The sequence below is a fragment of the Plecotus auritus genome (assembly GCF_963455305.1).
Source record: "Plecotus auritus genome assembly, chromosome: 3".
Taxonomy (NCBI): Eukaryota; Metazoa; Chordata; class Mammalia; order Chiroptera; family Vespertilionidae; genus Plecotus; species Plecotus auritus.
The window spans coordinates 198062197-198087612 of NC_137772.1; the positions used below are offsets into that span (position 1 = coordinate 198062197).

At 35.3% G+C, this 25416-nt stretch overlaps 1 protein-coding gene across 2 annotated transcripts in view; it reads right to left on the bottom strand.

The window, feature by feature from the left end:
* Positions 1–25416, bottom strand: part of PIK3C2G (phosphatidylinositol-4-phosphate 3-kinase catalytic subunit type 2 gamma) — a gene marked incomplete at both ends in the record, with an annotated part of 259737 nt that overhangs the window by 218851 nt on the left and 15470 nt on the right. For both annotated transcript variants that reach the window (XM_080659571.1, XM_080659572.1), the window contains 3 exons: positions 7160–7223; positions 8715–8785; positions 13881–13983. In XM_080659571.1, the coding sequence (XP_080515697.1) occupies positions 7160–7223; positions 8715–8785; positions 13881–13983 (238 nt within the window). The remainder of the gene's footprint in view (positions 1–7159; positions 7224–8714; positions 8786–13880; positions 13984–25416) is intronic.

The following is a 25416-nucleotide window of genomic DNA, read 5'->3' on the forward strand; positions in this document are numbered from 1 at the left end:
AGTGATGAACTCTTCTTAAAATCAAAATTGCTGGCTGCACTGAAGATAGTTATTCATGTTTATGGTCACACTTCTAAGAGCTTTTCATTGGTCTTTTTATTTCTCATTTTTCACATGTTCTTAAATTAACTTTCACTTTTTAAAAATCACTTTTGGTCTTATTCTTTTCTGTGTATTATCAGTAACTATGTTGAGAAATATTTTCTTTTTTTTTCTTTTTTTTTAAAAATATATTTTATTGATTTTTTACAGAGAGGAAGGGAGAGGGAGAGAGAGTTAGAAACATCGATGAGAGAGAAACATCGATCAGCTGCTTCTTGCACACCCCCTACTGGGGATGTGCCCGCAACCAAGATACATGCCCTTGGCCGGAATCGAACCCGGGACTCTTCAGTCCACAGGCCGATGCTCTATCCACTGAGCCAAACCGGTTAGGGCAAGAAATATTTTCTTTATTAATTCTGTGTTAATTCGCCTTTCTCTCCACAGTATTTTTATGTACTCTGTCTATATCATTAATGATGGTGGCTTTTTAAAACATGTCAGCTCAGTCACCAGAATCACAGTAATTTCAGTGGAGGATTAGAACAATTTATTCAAAACAGGTGGGAAAATATTTTTCATTTCTTTTTTCACACAGATAATTAGATTCCCAACTCCCCAGAAAGATTTTTAACTCTGCTAATTCTAGATCATTTTTTTTATCAAAACATTATCAATACATGTACACAAAAATGGATATTATATTAAGGAATACCATGTGGAAAAACATTCTTTTACATGTTGCCAATCTCTCTTATATATGATTTTATAAACACTGAAAATGAATGACAGAAACCTACAAAGAATAGCTACTAGAAAGTTAATTTAATACTGTGAAAGACACAATCAGAATTCCAAAAATGTTAACATACTCAATGAATGAGCTTAAAGTAAGAAGATGTAATTTAATTGGGGTACATTTTGTTGTTCACAGATTAAGAAAATACAACCATTCAATTATAACATGGGAAAGAATAACTTATGAGTAACTCACATGAAAAAAGCCAGTTGTTTTATTTATGTGCGACCTCACTATGAACCAGCATTGTGCCATGGCTGCCAGAGGATCTACTTCATTATTAACTTAGTCTTGCTTTGCGGGGGAGAGAAAGAGAAAAAAAAGAAGTTTGCCTCTGAGGAAGAGGTAGACATGGCTGAGGATCCTTTGGTAATGAGAGAATAGTAGAAACAAAAACCTTTTGCTCCTGGAAAGGGTAGGAGACTGTCTTGATTCCTGATGATTCCTGGATCCCACATGGATACCAATCAGAGATCAGATACCACTGGAAGGAGGTGAGGAAAACTCTCCTATATAAGACTGCAAATAAAAGGCACGTGTGTGTGGGGGGGGAGGGGGGAGGGATGAGGCAGGGATTCTCATAAATTTCCAATCTTGAGGCTTAAGAGCAAAAAACTCCCTTTACCCTACTATAAAAAAAAGTGAGTCTATTTTTAATAGTAATAAACAAGAACAAAGTGCACTGGGGGAGAGACAAACATATTGAGGCTTAGGCACACAGGGAGTCTTGAAAGCAAACTAATGTCACCCAAATAAATTTAATTTTAAATAAATAATTCTATATAATAAAGAGGTAATATGCAAATTTATCATCACACCCTCATAAGATGGCTGCCTACAACCAGGCTGGCAAGGGGGTTAGTGAGGGGTAACCAAACAACTGAACAGCAGGCTGCATGGGGCAACCAGGCTGGTGGAGGGAGGGGGGAGTGAGGGGTGACCAGGCTGGCAGGGGGGCAGTTGGTGGCAACCAGGCCGGCAGGGGGGGCAGTAAGAGGTGACCAGGCTGGTGGGAGGACAGTTAGGGCAACCAAGCCAGTGGTGGGGGTGCAGTTGGGGGTGTTACCAGGCTGGCAGGGGGGCAGTTGGGGTGATTAGGCTGGCAGGGGGGGCAGTGAGGGGCAACTAGGCCAGCAGGGGGGGACAGTTGGGGCAACCAGACCAGCAGAGGGGGTCAGTTGGGGGTGACCAGGCTTGCAGGGAGGGGGCAGCTGCGGGTGACCTCACCAGCAGTGGGGGGCAGTTAGGGGTGACCAGGCCAGCAGGGGGGACAGTTAGGGGTGATCAGGCCAGCATGCAGAGACAGTGAGGGGCGATCAGGCCAGCGGGGCGGGGGGGGGCAGCAGTTAGGGGTGATCAGGAAGGCAGGCATGTGAGCGATTAGGAGCCAGTGGTTCAGGATTGTGAGAGGGATGTCCGACTGCCGATTTAGGCCCGATCCCTGGAATTGGGCCTAAATCGGCAGTCGGACATCCCCTGTAGGTTCTCGAATTGGAGAGGGTGCAGGCTGGGTTGAGGGGACCCTCCCTCCCATGCAAGAATTTCATGCACTGGGCCTCTAGTAATAACATATTTATGTTAATAATAACATAAATTATAGAATATATAAATAAATTGAGGTTCACTTCTCTTGTTGAGTACTATATAGCAATGAAAATAAATCAAAACCACATGGGACAAGGTGGATAAATCTCAAAAATGATATTGAGCGAAAAAATACATAGCTCCAAAAGTATATACAGTTTGACTCCATTTAGGTAGACGTTGAAAGGAAACTCAAACCTTATATTGTTAATGGATATACCCTTTGGTGGTGAAATGGTAATTAAAAGCTACAAAATACTTTTCACCAAAGGACAACTCCTATGCAGAATAAAAGATTTATGAAATGGCAAGCAGGCAGATCCTATGACACTGACAATATTTTGTTCCTAAACTTTTTTTTTTAAGATATGTTTTTATTGATTTCAGAGAGAGGAAGAGTAAGGAGAGAGATAGAAACATCAATGATGAGAGAGAATCACTGATCAGTTGCCTCCTGCATGCCCCTTATTAGGGATTGAGCCCACAACTCAGGAATGTGCCCTGACTGGAAATCAAATAATGACCTCCTGGTTCATAGGTCAATTTTCAACCACTGAGCCACACTGGCTGTTCCTAAACTTAACGTTTAATACAAGTGCCAGCTCTATTCTTCTTTAGTTTGTATACATCTTATTATATGTCCTCTATGTAGTACATAATTCACTGCAAAAATTTCAAATCAAATGTCAGATCATGTTATTTCTTTGACAAAATCCTTCAATGCTCTCTTTCTCATTAGGAATACAAATTATGTTGGCTAGTGATTACCTTTCTTGTTGAAGATTTACTTTCAATTTTTCATTTTTGTTTTTCTTTAAGTCTGGAATGTTCAATACATAAGAGGTTGGACTTTCAGCAGTTTCAGTCTGCCCTTTATTTCTACTAAGATAGGTTCCAAACCTGCAACTGTGTTTATGTTTCTTGTGACTTTACCTCTTCCTCTTCTTGACTTCTCCTTTTGTAATCTTACAACTGGTCCTAGTTACCTATTTATTTTATCCTATTTTTAAATTATATATTTTTTTGCTTCCTTTTCACCTTTTCTTATATTCTATTACGAATGCAAATGAATTTTGCAACATTTTTCTTCTGAATCCTTTATAGTCCTCTACAAAGTGTTAAAAATAGTAGGGGAATGCAGGAGGCAGCCGATCCATGTTTCTCTCTCATCATTGATGTTTCTATCTCTCTTGCTCTCTCCCTTTCCCTTCTCCCCTGAAATCAGTAAAAATATATATTAAAAACATTGTAACTCTACTAGCAATAAACTAACACTTGTACTTACCTTTCCTTGAATACTTTTTGTATTCCAGATACTATATTGTATTAAGCATATTACATCAATGGTTTCATTAACTTTAAAAATATCTTTATATTTTATTTTATTTTATGGACTTTAGTGATGAATATAATATGAACTCTAGGAATGTTAAATAAAAACTTCCGGAGTGGGCAGAAGGTTGGCATATACATCTATCTGACTGGAATCTCTGCTCCTAAATTCTGTCTTTGCAGTCACTCTATTCTGTGTTAAACTGGAACTTTTGAATACCCAACAATAGATCTGCTTGTTACTATAAGAACTTCCATTCTGAAAATGCCAAATATATAAGATCCTTATGCACCCCCTTTCTTTCTACTTCTATATGGAATTTTCAGTCTCTATCTACTGGCTGAATACAGTTGGATTTGGGCCCTGGGAGGGAAAAGTGTGAGCTAAGTAATATTTTGCCTTCTTCATGGCCATATATTCTTCTGGTTATTTATCTACTTGGTAAAATCTCTGAGTCATGGGCTGATGGTAAGGCGTTTTAGTTCTTTTTAGACCAGGTAGATGTTTGATGAAGCAAAGCCATATTTTGAAGCATGAATATATTTTTCTCAATCCAGATCCCTCTAGTTTACAATTAGTTCACAAGATACTAGATTCTAGTATAAGTTTGTCATCGTTGATAGGAATTGCTGACTTTCTCTAAAAATCCTACTTGACACTTTAATAAAAAATGTGGGAAACCTCATATTGGACTCTACTAAGAAGAAGCAACTTTGCATCAGAGGCTAACTCTTTCGCCCAGATTGAAGTCTGGTTTTACACTGTTTTGCTCTGTGTAAATACCTGTCTATGTATGTTGTTTATGTGACTATACTGTCTCTTCAAATAAAACCTCAGCAACTTCAGAGCATGGTTCTGACTTCCATTTCTCTTCATCCTAGTGACTAAACAGTTTAGTAATTTGCATTAAACAATATGTTAGGGAAACGTTTTCAACATGCCCAGTCTGAAATAAGTCAAGTTCAAAATACGTTAGTTAACTGCATAGCTGGTTGGCTCAGTAGACAGAGTGTCAGCCCGTGGACTGAAGGGTCCTGGGTTTGATTCTGGTCAAGAGCACATATTCATTTGCAGGCTCCATGCATGCAGAAGTAACCAATCGATGTGTCTCTCTCACATCATGTTTCTCTCTCTCTGTCTTTCCCCCTCCCTTCCACTCTCTCTAAAAATCAATGGAAAAATATCCTCAGATGAGGATTAACAACAACAACAACAAAACACTAAAAAATGCTAAGTAACCTTTGCTAAAGAAAGAAAATATTTGGAAACTTAAAATATCTATATTGATATTCAGTAATATTTAGTCAGCCTGTATATTTTTTTAATTTTTCAAATTATGTGTAATAAGCTAAGTTTGGGAAATATAAAACCACATTCTTTTTCAACTCAATACTGTTTTTGACATTGATGAAATGCTACTTAATTTACTTGTCAAATAAATAGAAAGTCCAAAATTGTGAATTGATAATATCACAGTCTATCTTCACTTCTCAGATATTTACTATTGATTCTGCTTTAGAATTTCATTAAAAAGCTCATTGTTTCACATAGAGTTCATCTGGAAAATCTCAGACACTGTGGCCTACTTATAAAATAATTCAGATGTGGGTGATGATAACTATTTGCCAGTAGCAATATAAAGACATCATTTCTTTGATGTTTTGCCAAGTTTTAAGTCACATTTTAAAAATTTACAATAGTCAATGGCTTCTTTCAAAGTGGAAATATTGGGTTCTTCATATATGAGTAATATGATCAAACTTCTGAATTTGGAAAATAAGAACTGTTAACAGATTCTCAACAATTCATGTACGTATGGGTGTGTGTGTGTGTGTGTGTGTGTGTGTGTATGTAAAAAGACATCTATGACGCATGAATAGTACAGAGACATTTGGCATTTTAATGATTAAAATTCATCTGTAAGTAGTTTGCCATAACCTCAAAAGTCTATCAACATATAGTCAAGATACATAAATGATCTGGGAATAAAGTCATGATCTGTTCTGGGTACATGGTAAATTTCCAATTCTACATTATCACAAAGGTGAAGAATGACTGTCACAAAGGTGAAGAAGAAAGCTGAAAGAAGTACTAATTATGACACATTTATGAGACTTAAAACAATCTAATTAGAATTATTTTCATATTCCACATTTTAAATTTCCAGATTCAGGCCAGGCTCAAAAAAGAAAAATGGAATTAGAGTGAGGGTATTATTCTTGGGGAAGGAATATCAGCTATGTATTTCTCATCACCATATCTGTAAATACTTTTGTGAAATTCACACATGAATTTGGTATCTATATCAAGAAATATAATTTATTATTTTTATAAACCTTTACTGTTCATTAATATAAGAAGTAGTTACTTCTTATATATCAGGAGTCAAATTATTTAATGAAAAAAGTAGCCCTCACTTGTTTTAAAAACATTCTCTTATACAACTTTCTGTAATGATAGAATGTTTTATCTGTGGAAAGTTAACCTTCCTTAGAAGAACAAGCTATAAGAAATGACCTGCCTAATAGTGATTACAACATGGATGCCCAGTTCATGACCAAATCTCAGTAGTCTTGTACTGAATCCCTCAATTTCCCATGCCAAGCTAACTTTTCTCCTCACTATTTTAGTGAATTGATCTCCTCATGCAGTCAGTTAACAGCCAGGAATCTGCAGATATTTTAGACAACCTGTTATTTTGTTACTCATAGTCTTTCATGTAAATTACACATTTTCACCTGTTATGAATCTATTTCCTCCTATCCATCCTTATAGTGGAGCTTTTGTTAATGCCCTCATCATCTGGGCTAATCAAATGCTCCTCTAATCACTCATCTGTCATTCTACTGCTCTGCATATTGGCTCCATGCCATCACCTGATAAATTAGAAAAGATTTAACTTGTCAAAACTATGTCCTTAAGATCCTATATAATTTGGCCCCCATTTGCCCCTTTCATTTGGTCTCTTTCCAGGCTGTCACCTTGGAACCTAATTGTAGCCATTGCAAGTTTCATAGTTCCCTAATCACACCAGGCTGTTTCCTAAGTGCTTTTGTTCATGTTCTTCTTTGCTGAAAGTTATGCCTACTTCCTACCTTCCTTCACTATGCCCTTTCTTTGCCTGGCATACTCATTTTTCAACATTTAGATCAAATAAGTAAAATTGATAAACCTCTTTCAGGTGTCCTGTATACACATAGGTCTTTCATAGGACCAACAATATTTCATTACACACATCTAGTTACTTGTCTGTTTTGTCATGATAGAATGGAAGCCACTCAAGTGTAGATACTCTGTTTTATTCATCTTCATATCTTAAGAAACTTGCAAAGTTTTAGAAAAAGGGTAGATGCTTAATAAATGCTTATTGAGTTGATAGATAAATTAACAAAAGTTAATACCTGAGTTTTCAATAGGTATTTCAGGTGGGAGTCATATTTTTTGATTATTGTTGAGAGGCACTGTCTGGAAAGAAAAAAAAAAAAGCTTTGCTTAAAATTGGGAAAATATATTAACTTTAGCACATTTATCACGAGTTCTCTTTGTCTATGATTCTATAGCAAACTAGCTTTTAAAAAGATAACTGCAGATCACTCTGTAGCCCATATCAAGCGACCCCAAGATGTAGGAAATGGCTGACCTTGGCCTGCACCACAGCTCCCTTCAGGAGGCCCCAGAACCAATATACCCGGTGGCCAGCTTCAGACCATACCTGAGTACTACCCAACTACCTCAATGAATGACACACCCATAGGGCAGACTTGGCAGGTCCCAGAGCACCATTAAAGTGAATCCTGCTCTGTAGGGTCAACCCCCACACAGCAGCTCCTTCACTGTAGTCAAGGCCAGACCTCACAACCAATCGGCTTGTGGGTCAATCACTTCCATTGACGTGCCAACAGCAATCAAGACTCAACTCCAACAGAAGGGACACATGGAGAACTTAGCTCAGGTGACCACAGAGACTGTGCCATGGGCTTCACAGGACACCTGTCAAAAGTCCTCTATAATCCTACTCATTCTATATAATCATATGGTGTTAGGCTGAATATTTTGGCAGAAAAAGGAGATGCATTCATGGAAAGTCAGAATAGTTTAATAAAAGAATATGGTCTTTGCAAATTTCAGACACCATTGATTTCAGTCCTGCCACTAACAAACTAAGCGATTTTCGGCCAGTTAAGTTATTTAACTTCAAATTCCAGAACTGCAGAATCACATGAGAGCATGTATGCAAAATGGCTAACAATGCCATGAAGTGATAGTTACTAAAATCAATTTTAACTCATATTATTTTTACAGCAGGCTTTTCTTTAGTGATTTAATAACTATACCTCCCACACCCCATTATCTGCTCATTCAAATTAGAAAAACATTCATTCCAGATAAACCCATGCTGTACCACTGGTATCTTCTCCCAAGTTAGCTTCTGAGTTAGGTTTAATTTTTCAAACAATACATGCATACATTAAGATATTGAAATCAATTGAGATATGTTCATTCATTATCACTTTAGTTTTCCAATTTGAATCCACACTCCTTTGTGATATACTAGGTATTTTCAGAGATTTCCAGAAAGGGATTTAAAGCAGGAGATGGTGACTTTCAAAGTATGGCAATGCCATTATACAGAGATTTGTGACATGTGTAAACTCAAATTCACAAGATGAATGTGAAAAAAATCATTGAAAATGTAATAAGTGGTAGCAGAGATATTTTTAAATGAATGTTAGATTGTTCTGGAAGGTGTTAGCAGCTCTTCAAATGTATCTGAATAACTGTGAGGAATAGGTAATTATTAACAGAATTTGCCAAAAGGAGGTATCTATTAAAAGTACAATAGCTTCTGAGGTACTAGTGAAAGAATGGTTTTTATAATCCCTTGAGAAACATTGTGATTTGGCACTTGAGGACTCAGTCAGAAGGTAGTCTTGGAACAGAAATAAAATGTCTTACCTGGATATTTTCCAAATGTGCATAAATTCAAGAAGTTGGTTCAGAAAAAATGGACTGTGGTCATCTTCATGCTGTAGACAGCAGAATATATTAATATTTATAGAGTGAATAGGAATGAGTACCAGATAAAAATAGCCCTGTAACTTCCTGCTGTCATTTAATTCACCTCTTTGATAACCCTCATTCATCATCTTAATACTTTGTTTTAAAGACCTTACAAAGACTCTCCTTAACTGTACAAGCATTCTTTACAAAAGTAAAACAGAGAGCTAGCTTTAGTTGGAGAGAAACCTCAAAGACAATTGAAGGACATCCCAATATCCCCGAGGTCAAACATTAATTTATCCTGCATAGAAGGTAGCTTTTAGACACCTCGCACACACATGTGCATTTTCTTTGCATTTAGGCCACAGCTTGCCAGATTGGCTACAAACACAAAATGAACACCTTCATTTTCAGCTTTACCACCTCTTGCTGCCAAAAAGTTGAGAACATTACATTTCATGAACATTTAATTGTGCTAATGATTTAAAACTGCCGATAGATATAAATCCCAGGAGTTATCAGATGGCATTATGGTCATTCCCCCTAGAGGAGCAGGAGCTACTCATGTAAATTATCCGTCCTCTGATCCATGTGCCTGTGCTCCCACATTCACACCAGGACTCCTTGAGCGCTTCTGCAAGGATGTTCGTGAAAACCCTATGCAAGTCTGCAGAGAATGCAATACACTATTTCACCACACGTTAAGTTTGGGAGCTGAGTGAGTTCCTTTAACGTTGGGGTGCATGCGGTCTTGTATGTCAATACACACACAATCTATTTTAAAAACTGCTAATTGGAGCTTCTGACAGAAGGAAAACCTTTATATGGCTTAAGGTTAAAGGTAAATTAATTTAGGGTTCGTTTGGGAGGAAGCTAAATTACATGGAAAGAATCAGCTCATCACTAAAATAAATATGTTGAGTTCATGCTATTAAAAAACACTTGGTAAAAATGCTAAGGAAACTGAAAACATGAGGTGCACTTTCTAGGATTTTACATCTATAGTCAGTGGGATGAGTACATTTGAAAGTGTGATAATGTTAAAGACTTTTTTTTCTGCAATAGCATAATCTAAACTTCAGATATGGAAAGGACAGTAAGAGGGGAAGCAAAATAAAAAGTTAAAACTGGATCCAAGAAAGAGAGAATAAGATCTAAACTGTAATATTTGGCACTTGAATTCTTTCAGAATTTAAAATCAAAACAAGCATATAAGTAACGTGATTTATTTGCATCTTTCTGTACAGCATAATAATATTTATTTTATAACGACTTAACTTGGCTTCCAGAGATGATTGTGTGTGTGTGTGCGCGCGCGTGTGTGTGCACGTGTAGGGTGACCTTTTGTAATACTGTAATTTACAAGAGAAAATTTTTATTTAAAGCATCTCAAAAAGTTGGAGAAAAATTTAAGCAGTTGTCCATGGAATATATGATGTACTTTACTCCAAAACTGAAGGCCATACTTCCATCTTCAGGGAAAAGCTAAAGCATTTTTTCCACACAAAAATCTTTTGCTGTAAATGCTCTGTGAATATTTCCTTGAGCTAGAAAGAGATCTTGAATTTATGATTAATACCTACTATGCTGATAATACTTTTGACCAAATTTAAGAGAGATAGAGGGAGTACAAATTTTTTTTTAGAAAAGTCTCAATCATTCACATTACATCAAGATGAGGATTTTGACATTTGAAAATCTAGAATGATTTCTAAAGACTGTCAACCTGTTTTATGAATACTGTAGTGGAAGAAGAATTAAATTCCCTAATTTGTTATAACACAAGCAAGTTTAAAATAAGAAAGGAATCTGAGATTAACTGAGCTTTGTAATGGCTTTTAGAATTCTGAAATATCTACTGAAAGGCAATGCTATCACTATATGTAATAGTATAATAATACTGATTATATTCTTAATATAATATAAAAATATTATCAAGCCAAGTTTATGTTGTTTTACTAGAAAGAAAATATAATTGTTTATAATTTTTTCTTACACCTAAATTTATGAAAATCACATAAAATGTTGACAGCACTTTAAAAAGAGAATAATGAAAAAAAATAAAAATAGAATAATGAAAGAACATTCATTATCTTCTTATCATATAGAGTTTAATAGAAAAAGATTAAAATAACATATAGCCTAACACCCTAATTTTATGACATCAACAACTAATATTTATATAGTCCTAACTTAGTGCAGGAACTGATTTAAGTTTTTCATTTATGTTTCCTAATTGAGTTCTTATAGTAACCATATTAGGTAAGTACTATTATTGTCCACACTTTTAAATGAGAAAATTCAGGTACAGATAACTTAATGATATGTCCAAGAGCAGATATTTCAATTTGGCAATATGAATCCAGAATCTCTGCTTTTAAACAAGATGCCAAATTAATAAATTTAACACTCCTTATATCTTGTGGTAAAAGCTAAGCCTATATGCTCTAGAATGTATAAATAAAAATAATTATCAGCACTACTCCTTCCTTTTCATTTGCATAAAGGGTTCCTACTCCAGACTCTAAAAGCATAGCTATCTTTCCTTTCAAAGCACATATTTCTATCAGAATCTTTATGTATATTTCTTTATTGTCTGTCTCCTTTGCTAGGATGTGAACTCAACATTCTAGAATGAGTACTGAAATGTTGATGCTCAATTATTATTTGTTCAATGAACAAATGAGTAACAGTCAGTGCATATACAGTATGTGTTCTAAGACATAATTCCAAATGTTAAGGAGGTTCACTAAACTGTTTCTTCACTATATAAGATCTTTAAAGGCAAATGCCATATACATAGCATGTAAAAAACATTCAATAAATATTTATTGAATTAACAAATTGTTAGGTTTATATCATATAGTATACTTAGCATAGTACCTGGAAGTAAACCCTAATAGATTTTAATAAAATATAATGTCTTCTCTCTTGAAATGTGATGTTAAAAATATCCTGGAAGAGCCAGGATTTGGGGAGATGGAAACATGGAATGCCTTTTTCATAGTCTATGTGGAGGCTACCACTGTTCTTAACTGAGAGTCTAAGCCCTCTTGTTGATGTTGATCTCTACTCTACTCATTAGTACAGGGTCTACCCTACAGCAGTTACACAGTACCTATGAGTGAATGGTGAAATATAGATGCCTATGCCATCAAGCATATTATCAGTTTTTAAATAACAGTGTCACTGCTGTGAAAAGTTGTGGATGAGAAAAAGCATTTATACTCTTTACCTATAAGTTGTTGAATTAGTTAAGCAAGAGTTGGTGATATTCATTGTGGGGAGTAATGATTCATAAGTTGAGCCTTGAGGCATAAAAAAAAGAACCATGTACCTTAATTCCTGCTATGATCCAAATGACAGCTTGAAGAGCAGACATCTCTTGACAACTGTAATTTAAATCCAGAGATGACTATACGCTTGTCTCTGGGTATGATAACAATGGTGATGACAACAACTCAGAGATGCTACATTGGCTGTCATTAGGATATAGTGAGCTCTATGACCACACTAGCTCTGCTATAAGACATCGGGCCATTCAAATAATCCTTTAAGGTACTTCTATTTATATAAAAAGGAAAATAATAGTAACTATTACTTTTTTCTCTTTAGTATTGTGAATAAATACATGTAAAACTCTGCTAACCATGTGTGGCACTTAATGTAATTATCACTGAACACCTATTATGCTCAAGACATTGGGGCATGTGTATAGAGCTGTGGAAAACAAAATAAAACATAGAAAAACATAAAAAGCTAGGATTTTGTCCGATTGTTCTGAAACTCACATCTAAAACTATTGAGTACATTAAGTTGCTAGCATAAGGTATGGGCTATGAAGACTCATTGACTGGGCTCAAATCCATGCTCTTCTGCCCGCCACTCCATGAATATGATCTGGGGAAAGTCACCGAGCTCCCTGTGATTCATTTCCTTATTTTTAATAGTATTTACCATACAGAATTATCATAAACACTCAATGTAATAGAAATGTTCAAGTCCCAGACATAAAATATATGGAGTCATAGGGATTTAAGAATAAACCTCAATTTACATGTAACTGAATTGTTACTGATCTGTGAATTTATACAAATGAGATACTTTCTTTTTTTTTTTTTAGCACCATGCAACTTCTAAACAAGAGTAGAAGTTAAAATCATAAATTTTTCTCTCTTCCTCCGCGTTGAAATGAAACATGATGATCCCAACTTTTTTGTCAACATTGAGGACAATGGGAAGCCTTTAAGGCTTATTAATATTGAGAGTATTATATTTCTTTGTGGAGATTTCAGATGCATAGCCCTGGAGCTGTCAACACTGGCTGAGTTAGGTAACCAGTTCCAAAAGATGTTTCTAAACAACTCTCTTTTGGCCTCATTATGTTATATTCCACATTGATACATTGCAGCCTAATGTACCATCTGACACTTTTTATGATGAAACACCTCCAAGTAGGGAAAAAAAAGGGGTCTGCCCTGGAAATCTGTTATCTGATGTAAATGACAGGGTGCTGGGATTTTTGCTTAAAGCAGGTAATTGGAATATTCTGCAGATAAAAACTGCCAACATATCAAAGTTCACTGCATACTGTGCAATTTGGGTTTGAGGTAACTCAAGACATCACACAGGGAATGAAATTCATATCTAACAGCATGAAACTGTGTCATTAAAGCACAGTAATTCCTTTCTAGGTAGTTTTATTATTTATTATGAATATTAATCTGCCCTGATTTAAACTGTGTTGACTCAGACATAAATAGAAAGAGTTGTTTTTCTTCTCTTCCTTTAATGATACCTTTTTCACATTTTCTATTACATTCACTTTCTAGTGGATTCATTGATGGTTTGAATACGATAACCTTAATAAGTTTCTCATAAATTTTTCCAATAGATTTATTATTTTACTGAGTTTGCAATAAAATGTCCATATAATTGCTTCACTTCAAATTGTCAACAAGCATGTAGATAAATAACTAATTGTGTTTTAATAAATATACTCAAATGAACATATATTCATTACGTTATATAATTAGAAATTGGTAACAATCCATAAAGATGGGAATGTTGTCCTTAAAATGATCAGTTTCCAAATTAAAACCAATATGCAGAAGGTCTTACCTTTCGAGATAACTTTCCTGGAGCTTCTCTATTTTTCTGCAGATTAAGTTGAATAACAGATTTATCTTTCTGAAATATCTTATGGCTCCCCAAAGAGTGATCACTGAAGAACAAAAAATGAGCAGTCATTTACTCCAGTAATATCCCCAAGTGTTTGTTTTATTCTCTGACTTAATTTCTTTATATTTTTGGAGCTAAGTCTGGTAAAAGTTTTATATATATATATATATATATATATATATATATATATATATATATCCCTAGTTTTATATATGTTTGATATTTATTTTTAAATGACAAGATGTTATAATTATCTCCAAATGCACTATGCTAGAAAATGATTAGATGCTTTAAGAGTGAACATATACGTTATAACATAGAATATTTTACATATTCAAAGTTGGTTTTGCCCAGCCATCTCAACACCGAGGACAGCATGCTTCCAGAGGGTCCAACTGATACCACAAAGTGTATGTGGGGACCACTGTACCAAAGAAGCAGAGTGGTGAGGGGAAAATGTCATGGGCTTTAGAGACAGCTCCATAACCTTATAAAGGTCAATTAAACTATCTGAAACTCAATGTTTTCTTTTTTTAGAGTTAGCATATTAATGTCTACGTCAAAGGATTGACAAGCAGATTAAACAAATAAAGATCCATTCATAGTTCAGAAATTTCTGAACTATGTAATATATTTTCTCCCTTCCTTCCTTCCAATCTTCCAATCTTCCATCCTTCCTTCCTTCCTCTCTTCCTTCCTCTCTTCCTTCCTCCCTCCCTCCCTCCCTTTCTTTCTTTCTTTCTTTCTTTCTTTCTTTCTTTCTTTCTTTCTTTCTTTCTTTCTTTCTTTCTTTCTTTCTTTCCTTCCTTCCTTCCTTCCTTCCTTCCTTCCTTCCTTCCTTCCTTCCTTCTTTCTTTCTTTCTTTCTTTCTTTCTTTCTTTCTTTCTTTCTTTCTTTCTTTCTTTCTTTCTTTCTTTCTTCTTTCTTCTATGCTTGCTTGATTTTCCCTCTGTGTGTAAACATTTATTGTTTACAGTGTAAATCTGATTCCTTGTCAGTGAAGGGCTTTTACTATATGATCTCTTCTACAGCTTTGAATTTCTATATCTCTAGTGACTCTGAGTCATTAAAAGGGTAAATTGTACTTGGCTTACGAATCTTGGTTAAATATATGAAGGATTTCAAGAGAAATAAAGCTAATATTAAAAATCTGGAGCACTTAAGTGATATATTCATTTTTTTGAAAATTCACTAAATATTTGGTACCACCTATTTCCAACAATGTCAGACAAATAAAACACTATTATGTTCATATGTATTAAATTCTAAGTGTTTTTATTTTGACAATGACTACATTTTTAAGAAAACCCAACAACCTATCCACTCGCCCAAATGGTGAAAGCATACATATCATGTTCCATGCCCTATTATCATTTCTCCTATTAGTCTAAACTAGATTTCTGTCCCTGTCTATCCATAGTGCTCTTATTTTGTTCCTTGAGTTATTTCTACTGCTAGCCTAGACATACGGCAAGGCCTGTTTATTCCCTGAATTCCTGGAATCATTCACTCCTGGATTTTTCCTCTCTGAAGTTCTGCCCCAATGGTCATTTTCATATTCTATCACATATAATCAACCTCCTCTTCTTTTACCTCCTTCTTCCTCCCTTAGATTTCATTTTGATTCTGAGAAGCAATTAATACTATCAACCTAACTTGCTCTCTCGAAGCTACTTTTCCCCAGTGTGTTGAAGTTTGGGCCCTGTACCCTAGTAATGAATTCAACTTCAGATATGGCTACTACCTTCTCAAACTGACTTTATTTTACCCACCAGGTAAAACAGATGTCCAGTAAATATGAATTTCATATAATAATGAATGAAATTTTAGTATTATTGTCTCATGTAATATTTGGTGTGTACTTATATTAAGAATTAAAATTAGTTTTTTTGAAATTAAAATTAACTGAACATCCTGTATTTTTATTTCCCAGATCTTCCAATTCTACCTCTTTCTAAAAGGAAAGTAGTTCTTTCCTTATCTTTGCCTATGTGTGTGTGTGTGTTAGTGTGTGTGTGTGTGTGTGTGTGTGTGTGTGTGTGTGTGTGTGTTAGGGACTGGTAATTATCAGATAGATATTTGGTAATTATTAGATTTTAGAAGTATTTTACCCTTGTGATTTTTCTCTTTTTAAAAAAGTTACATTATAGGAACACATTTTCATGGAAAACTTTTGAATTGTATTAAACTAGACAGAACAAAACAAGTAAGACAAGTTTTCTTTCTCTTTTTCAGGAATAACAAAGAGTTTATATCACTTTTTTATTTTATTTTGTAGGCTAAGAAAACACATATATTTCTGTTTAAAATGAGATTGTTTTATTTCAATTTAGCCTGTAGCTAAATTTCTCTTTAGTCATTTTCTGAGACTTTGCCTCCTACTCAGAAAATTTAAACTATTACACTCATAACAATTCCTTCTCCTATGTTAATGTAGATTTATATTAACAATATATTTTAAATTATTTTCCATCATTTATTGGGATTGAGTCTTCTTGAGACTCTTTAACTTTAGAGGATTGGGAGACAAATATATATTTAATCTTCCAGTGTTTACCTAATTTTTAAAATGTGACATATCTTAATATTTTTATTCCAACACCAGTTTAATAATTATTTATATCATATTCTCAAATAAAGCTTAGACTTGTTCTATTCAGTTCTCTACAATTACCCTACAATTTCCCAAGTAGAGATCATTTAAATTTTAGTTTCAGATACTTTTATTACTTAACTGAAAAAATCAAGAAAAGTAGTAAATTGGTTGATCAAAAAGTTAGAAATAGAAATGATAAAAACATATAGCTTAAAACATTTTATCTTTAAACTAAAAATACCTACATAGCCTTTCAATAGCCAAAGTTTTTATATTAGAACTAGAGGCCTGGTGCATAAAAATTCATGCACTGGAGAGGGGGTACCTCAGCCCGGTCTGTCCCTTCTCACAGTCCGGGAGGTGACCAGGTGATCAGGGGAAGGCGATGCCCCCATCACACCTCTGCTGCTGCCACTGCCGGCAGCACAAGCCTTGGCCAGCCCTGGTTACCTGAGCCTCGGGCAGCCCTGGGTGGCTGGGCAGCCACCATCCGAGGCTTGCCTGTGCCTTGGGCCGGCCCTGGGTGGCTTGGGGGCTGAGGGTGGGTCCAGCTGACCACACGCCTGCCACCCTCCCCCCACAGGCAGGGCTGAAAGGACTGGCGGACTCGGGTGGGGCTGATGGGACAGGGCACCGCCATCTTGTGGCTATGGGTGCCACCAGCTTTGTGATGGTGTGACAGTCAATTTGCATATTCACTCTTTATTAGATAGGATAAAGAAGGCCTTTGATATAGGCTGAAAGGTCAATTGATTAAAATTATGTGTCTTATTTCTGGCAATTATCTCTTAATTTCCAGTTTTAGCTTATTGATTTATTTATTTTTAAATTTTATTTTTTTTTCAGTTACAGTTGATATACAATATCATATTAGTTTCCGGCATACAACACAGTGATTAAACAACTCTACCACACCTCATGAGTGATCACAGCAGTAAGTATAATATTCATCTGGCACCATACATAGTTACATAGTATTATTGACTATATTTAACATGCCATACTTTACAACCCTGTGACTTTTTTCATAACTGGTAATTTGTATTTATCTCTTTCACCTTTTTCATCCATATCCCAAACCCTCAAACAGTTCAGCTTCTTTAATAACGAGAATATGCTTAGGCTCAAGGAACAATATGAATGGAGAATTGGTTTAGATTTTTATATATTTTTTTTCTAATCTTTTCAATTGATTTTTTGTTATTGTTGTTGTTTTTTGTTAATCATCACCTGAGGATATTTTTCCATTGATGTTTAGAGAGAGGAAAACATCAATGTGAAAGAGACATATGAATTGGTTGCCTCCCCTACGCACCCTGACTGGGGCTGAGGATGAAGCATGCAACCAGAATAGAACTCGGGACCCTTCAGTCCATGGGCTGATGCTTTATCCACTGGGCCAAACCGGTTAGGGCTCAATTGATTTCTTCCACATTTAATTTAGCAGTAAACGTTTTGAATGATTATTCTTTATGAATAATCTTTAAAGAATTCAACTTAATTATTTCATAGCAACACTAACTTACTTATTTGCTCTTTATACTTATTTACTTAATCTATTTGGGATGCATTTATTAAATTGATATACAGTCTCAATTTTAGACATTTCTTTCAACATAATAGAAACTTTCTTATACATTCCTAATTAATATGAACATCTTTTAATCTCTGACCTACTTAACACATGACCAATTTTTATAAATAGCCCATCTGTTACTGGATTCTAAGCATTCCATTAATTCATCCATCTATTCTTGTGCCAATACCAAATTGTTTCAGTTATTTAATTTTACAGCATATTTTGAAGTGTGAAAATGAGTGAAAGCCACCATTTGAAAATATATTATTTATTTTTGCACAATTTCACTTCAAGAACAATTGTAGAATTAGTGTGCCAATGTTAAAGAGAAAATGTTAATATTGTGTTGATTTATCTTTTATTTATGGAGTTATATGAGAAGAGTTGGCATTTTGATAATATTAAATCTTCCTTCCAAGGAAAAGAATATTTCTACATGCACTCGGGTTCTCTTTCATGCCCTTCAGTAAAGTGTTAGTTTTCTCCCAGGATGTTTTATAGATTCTGTTCTATTATCAATCAAAGATCTTTCCATGATATTTATTAGTTGTGTTTTGTGTTCATTTTGCTTGTGCGATTCTGTAATCCCTAAAGATTTGGTGCAATTTGCCTAAAACGAAATTTTCCATTCCCCACTGCTCATTGTTCTATTACACTGTTATACTTCTCCTTGAGCTAATTTTGAAAAATTATCATTCCTTAGAAAATTGTCTGCTTTTTAGAAAGCTGTCAAGTGAGTGTCCCAAGCCCCTCTCGTTTGAACTATCTTTTGACATTTACCTGGGGACTCTCCAATCCCCTTGTTATTGTTTTGTCCTATCCATGCTATTGACCTTTATTGTTTTATCAGGATGTTTTTCATTAATATTTTTTTGCTGTCATTTCATGAGAATTTTGGTGGGTTAGTGGGTAGATTTGCGTTTTTGTTCTAACATATGGATTCAGTCTTGAAAATATGTAATTATCATTTTAATTAGGGGAGTATCATGTATAACTTTGCATGAAGTGAGATCTCAAAAACTGGAAAGGAAGCACTGTAGCATTGTTCTTGCCCACCTCCCTCATTTCACAAAAAAGGACTCTGGTTTCAACAAAATAAGACTGTAGATTAGAACATAAATATTGGGAGTAAACACAACACACTTAAAAAATTATTTATAGATTCAAGCATTCCTGCTATAATGTGGTACAAGTTTCTTTTTATAAAAGGGGAGGTGAAGTGTTCTGCAAATTGTGGCCTAAAAATAACAGGCCTCATGGAAAATGAGATTGGGAGAGACCACTGAAATCAGTACAGGTCTCTAACCAGAGTGTGCGCACACGCACACACACAGTGGCACAAATCTTAGTAAAAACACTAGCATTGTTTTAGAAGAAACATCTAATTTCAGAAATATAAAGAAATAAAGAAAATAAAAAGGGTTGTGAAAATGTATTTAGCTTGGTGGAAGAAGATATAAGAAAGTTTTGATGTTGCTGAATGTAGAAACAACTGAAAAACGTACAAATATTGTGCAGAATTCTGTAGTAAGCTTTTTTAAGACAGAGCTTTAAGACAGGCCAAGTTGAGGAAAAAAAATGCATGTTGGGTGACTGGTCACTTGTCACTGTGTACAACACTGTCTTCCCCAGCAGCTTCCTGTGTATGTTGCATTAAACCACTGTTAATTAGTGGAGCAAAATATTAATATGCCAGACAAATTCACATGTATTAAGTTGACTTCTATGAACAAACTGATTCATGTTACAGGAATATGGTATATTGCAGAAGAGATTGCATTCACTACATCATTTCTCCAGGCATCGTGTTTAAAATACCATGTAGTCCTTTTTGTGTGTGTTAGCAATAACAAAAACTATTACTAAGCCAGAATTGTCATTTAAGTCTTTGCTTACTTAAAGGAATACAGAGCCTCCAGTAACATAACACTTTCTAAGAGCTGTAAACTACTGTTCACCACTTTGCCATTATTTGGCAAGACTACCATTCTAATGAATTTGTTTTTGATGATCCAAGGTTAGCCTTTCCAATATAATAACCACTAGACCATTGTGGCTACTGAGTACTTGGAATGTGCCTAGTTCGAATTAAGATGTGCTGTAACCACTGAATATATTCTTGGGGGGGTGGGGGTTAGTAGCTAATTTGAACAAATTGATTATTTTCAACACATTCAGAACAGCCTAAGTATTTCAATAATGTAATCTACTAAGTTATAACTGTTTGAGCAAAGAAATACATTAAGGTATGTTTCTCTTTTACATGACTTTGCTCTTCCAATGATAAATTGTTATCTTAAAATTCATATACTATAACCTAGCCTTTTCATTACTGGAAATTAATAGTCTTATTTTTACTTTGAATAAAAGGCAATTCCAATTTATAATAAAATTTTTAAAGAATAAATTAATGTTTCCCTAACCAGTTTGGCTCAGTGGATAGAGCGTCGGCCTGTGGACTGAAGGGTCGCAGGTTCGATTCCAGTCAAGGGCATGTACCTGGGTTGCGGGCACATCCCCAGTAGGGGGCGTGCAGGAGGCAGCTGATCGATGTCTCTCTCTCATCGATGTTCCTAACTTTCTATCCCTCTCTCTTCCTCTCTGTAAAAAATCAATAAAATATATATATATAAAAAGAATAAATTAATGCAAACTATCACAGGATTAGCTAAAACATTTTTTAATAGTAGAAGTTTTCTTAAGAAGATTATTTTAAAATTCTAATTATATTTAATTCCTGAAGAGGACTCTTTCACACTAATCAATGGTATTCAACATTTTCTCTATTATGAAGGATCAGAAGACAGAAAAGAGACCCACAAGTAGACAGCCAGATCATACAAATCAATGCTGGTGATGAATAAAGAGGTAGACACTGTCTTCATAATTTAGGTTTAAGAATCTATATGATAATTTCAAAGGAAGATTATTAATGAGCATAGTTTTTCTTTTTATCTTCTTCTTCTAGGTTCTAACATTCTTAACAAAAGTCAATTAAAAAGCAAAGAAAAGTTTTGTTTTGTGAATTTTTAAAAATCAAGGACATAAAACCTGGCCCTAACTATAAGGCCAAGCAGGCTTTCAAGGAAGATTATTCTGTTCCTCTAATTCTGCACTTGTGGTTTACTACTCACAACACAGTCATGACTTACTCAGGAAAAGCTTTTAAGTGCAATAAATTTTGTCGTTTCACACTGCAGCTGATAAGGACAATTATTTTTAATTTGAATGAGAGAGTCAGACCAACAGCAAGGTTTTTGATAGAAGAAATTACTTACATCACATAAGTTAGGAGTAAGAAACACAAAACCATGCATGCCTAGGAAATGCACTGGATAATCTATATACGTAAAAGCCTAAGCGACCGTCAGACTGTTTGACCATCGGGCTGGTAGCTATGAAATGCACTGACCACCAGGGGGCAGATGCTCAATGCAGGAGCTGCCGAGCTGCGGTGAGTTGGTAGCGGCAGTTCTTGGGTGACACATCCGGAACCAGAGAAGAGGGAGCCTGATTCTGGGGTACATCTCCCAAGAACCGCCCTCTCGCAATCCGGGACCCCTTGGGGGATGTCGGAGAGCCGGTTTCGGCCTGATCTCCACAGGCCAGGCTGAGAGACCTCACCCGTGCACGAATCCGTGCACCGGGCCTCTAGTAAGATATAAAATTATGAAGTAGCATTAAACTTCATATATTATAAATATATTTATAAATAAAAAAACTCATGGGATGGTTGCAAGTCCAGGTGAAAGTATGGGTATTGTTACTCCTGGATGCAGAACAGGATGCAGGGCCACCTTAGGGAACAGTCCAGTTGTCCTCTATTTGTCCTGCCCTCAAGCCTGCCTCTGTAGAAGCCCAGTAGAGTGTCTACTGGATAAGATCATGGGAAACAGGGAAATGGAATTAAAAAAAAAAACCACTGCTACCATGGTAATTAATGTGGGGCATTCAAGACCAGAACATGAAGGAAGCTGTTAATATTTTTTAAATGAACAAAATGACTTCTGTTATTTCTCTATTTAATTTATTCTGACTTAATTTGGCTTTGCATGTCATTCTTTATATCGCTGACAACTTTGTATTAAACTACCATAAGCCTAGGAGAAAATTAATGAATTTTCTGTTCTAATTCTTTAATTTACTCTTTGGTCATCATACATTATTTAAAACTGTTTATAAAGCAGTTTTTGAGACTATATTTGATACAATATCTCATTTTTGAGAATAGTTATGCAAACATGATATTAATGTTTGTTATTGTGCTTGTAGAAAAAGTTAACAAGGAGAGGGAGAGGCAGAACCAGAGTCAGAGAGAGAGAAAATGTAATATTGTAATTGACAGAAAAAGTTTGTGATACTAAATTAAGATGAATATTAAATAAGTTGCCATAACAATATAGTTGATTTATCAAAATGAATTTTGGCTTGCTAGGAAAGTTATCTTTCTTACTTTCACAATTATGTCACAAACTTATAAATTTTGTGCATAGTCTAGATTCTTAGTTCATTAATAGCCTCTAATATCTTGCTACTTGAAATGTGAACAGGGGACCATGAACATCAGCATCACACAGAAACTTGTCAGAAATGCAGTCTTGTCTTGGGCCGCAGCCCAGACAAACTAAAAGAGAATGTTTTTTAACCAGTTCCTCAGGTGGCTAGAATACACATTTAAGTCTGAGAACACTGTTTTAACAAATCAATATAAACGTAAATAAATGTGTAGGTTGTGTCTATTTATCTATTTACCTACCTACCTATCATCATCATATTTATTTACATTAGCTCCCTTTTCAAGATTTTATGTATTTACTAAACTTAGTAAAAAAAGAAAGGAAAATATGACTTAAGGAAGAAGTGAAAAACAGAGCATTATAAATATACCATTGTCAAAATTGTAAAAAATATCCTGACCATTGACATTTTAACTGTGAGTACAAAAGGTTTAGCTACTTCCTCAAAACTTGATTGGTTGGATTGATTCAGCAAGTAGTTACTTATTGTGACTATTTTTTTTTAAATTTAAATTACATGAGTCTCCTTTTCCCCCCATTAACCTCTACCCGGCCGCTCCCACCCCCCCAGCACATGACCTCACCCACCTACTGTCTGTTTCCATTGGTTATGCTCATATGTATGCATACAAGTCCTGTGGTTGATTTCTTACCCCACCCCCGCCTTCCGTCATAGGTTGGACAGTCTGTTCAATGCTTCTATGTCTCTGGATCTATTTTTGTTCATCAGTTTATGTTCATTATATTCCACAAATGATTGAGATCATATGATATTTATCTTTCTCCGACTGCCTTATTTCGCTTAGCATAATGCTCTCCAGTTCCATCCATGCTGTTGCAAATGGTAAAAATTCCTTCTTTTTTACAGCAGCGTAGTACTCCATTGTGTAGATGTACCACAGTTTTCTAATCCACTCATCTGCTGATGGGCACTTAAGCTGTTTCCAAATCTTAGCTATGGTGAATTGTGCTGCTATGAACATAGGGGTGCATATATCCTTTTTGATTGGCGTTTGTTTTCTTGGGATATATTCCTAGAAATGGGATTACTGAGTCAAATGGGAGTTCCATTTTCAGTTTTTTGAGGAAACTCCATACTGTTCTCCACAGTGGCTGCACCAGTCTGCATTCCCACCAGCGGTGCACGAGGGTTCCTTTTTCTCCACATCCTCGCCAGCACTTGTCATTTGTTGATTTGTAGATGATAGCCATTCTGACAGGTGTGAGATGGTACCACATTGTTGTTTTGATTTGCATCTCTCAGATGATTAGTGACTTTGAGCATGTTTTCATATATCTCTCGGCCTTCTGTATGTCCTCTTTTGAAAAGTGTCTACTTAGGTCCTTCGCCCATTTTTTTTAAAATTGGATTATTTATCTTCTTTTTGTTAAGTTGTATGAGTTCCCTATAAATGTTGGAGATTAAACTCTTATCAGAGATAAAATTGGCAAATATGTTCTCCCATGCAGTGGGCTTTCTTGTTGTTTTGTTGATAGTTTCTTTTGCTGTGCAGAAGCTTTTTATTTTGATGTAGTCCCATTTGTTTATTTTCTTCTGAGTTTTCATTGTCCTAGGAGCTGTATTGGTAAAGATATTGCTACAACATATGTTTGCTATTTTGCTGCCTACAGATTCTTCTAAGATTTTTATTTGACTATTTTAAAATATATACCATCTGAATGACAAAAAAGAGTTTAAATTTAAAGGATTTAAACTTATCTAATCCAAAATAGACAAGAAACTGCAAAAAGTAGCAACTAAATATTATGCATCTCTTTCTACAACAAGACATGAAGAAGCATAGTTCTGATAATACAAGGAAAGCTTAAAATGAAAAATCTTTGTACATCATACTATAAAAGTAACAGGTTTTTTTTGTTTGTTTGTTTTTTGTGGGGAAGAGATACCTTTCTACTTAGTTCATTATATTTTAACAACTATATATTTTTAATTTATTAAGTCCCACATTTTACAGGAACTCAAAGCAATCCATACATAATAAAAAAACTACTGGAGCTTAATAAAAATTTGTACATCTGGAATTAAAGATTACTAAAATGTAATTCGAAAGCCCATTTGTAAAGTAGAAAAATATATTAACGATTTAATTTTTAAAAGGTAAATAAACTGAAGTCAAAGTGAAACCGAAATGTGGGGTGTTTGAGTCCAAATTTATTGTCTCTCGAAATCAAAGAATGAAGTCGTGGACAAAAATGGTTAATGGAGCATCATGCGAATTAAAGTATATTAGTCCATGTGAGGCGTCCCACATGGCCTTAAGCCACGTGGGCACAAAGATGTGCTCCCCCGCCACAGGAACATCAGGAAACATCGTGTTCCCAGGTAAAGAGGGAGGGCGCGAGGAAGCGCGTGTCTTTTAATCTAGGGGGTGGATACAGACTTGCTAGCTCCTAATTGGTCTTTTCAAAGAATTCAGCCTTAATAACATTCTTGGGATTGGTTATATGCCTCACTGTATTGTGATTGGTTATCTGCAAGCTGCCTGTCTTAGCAACATTCAGAAATTTTAAGGCTTATGTCTCTTGTGCATGCCCCTCCTTCCCAGCCCCATTGGGATGTCTTAGTAACTCCACCTCGTTGGGTTCCCCAGTCTTTATCCCCCACACAAGGTCCCAGTCCCTGTATATCTAGTTTCACTTTGCCTCCTCAAAACGAGGTTAACTCATTTCTCCAAAGCAACTGTGATAGGGAGCAGCCTTATCAATAGAGGATAGAATTTGTTTGATACTATTTATTTGCTTAAACAGTCTCAAAATTCCAAA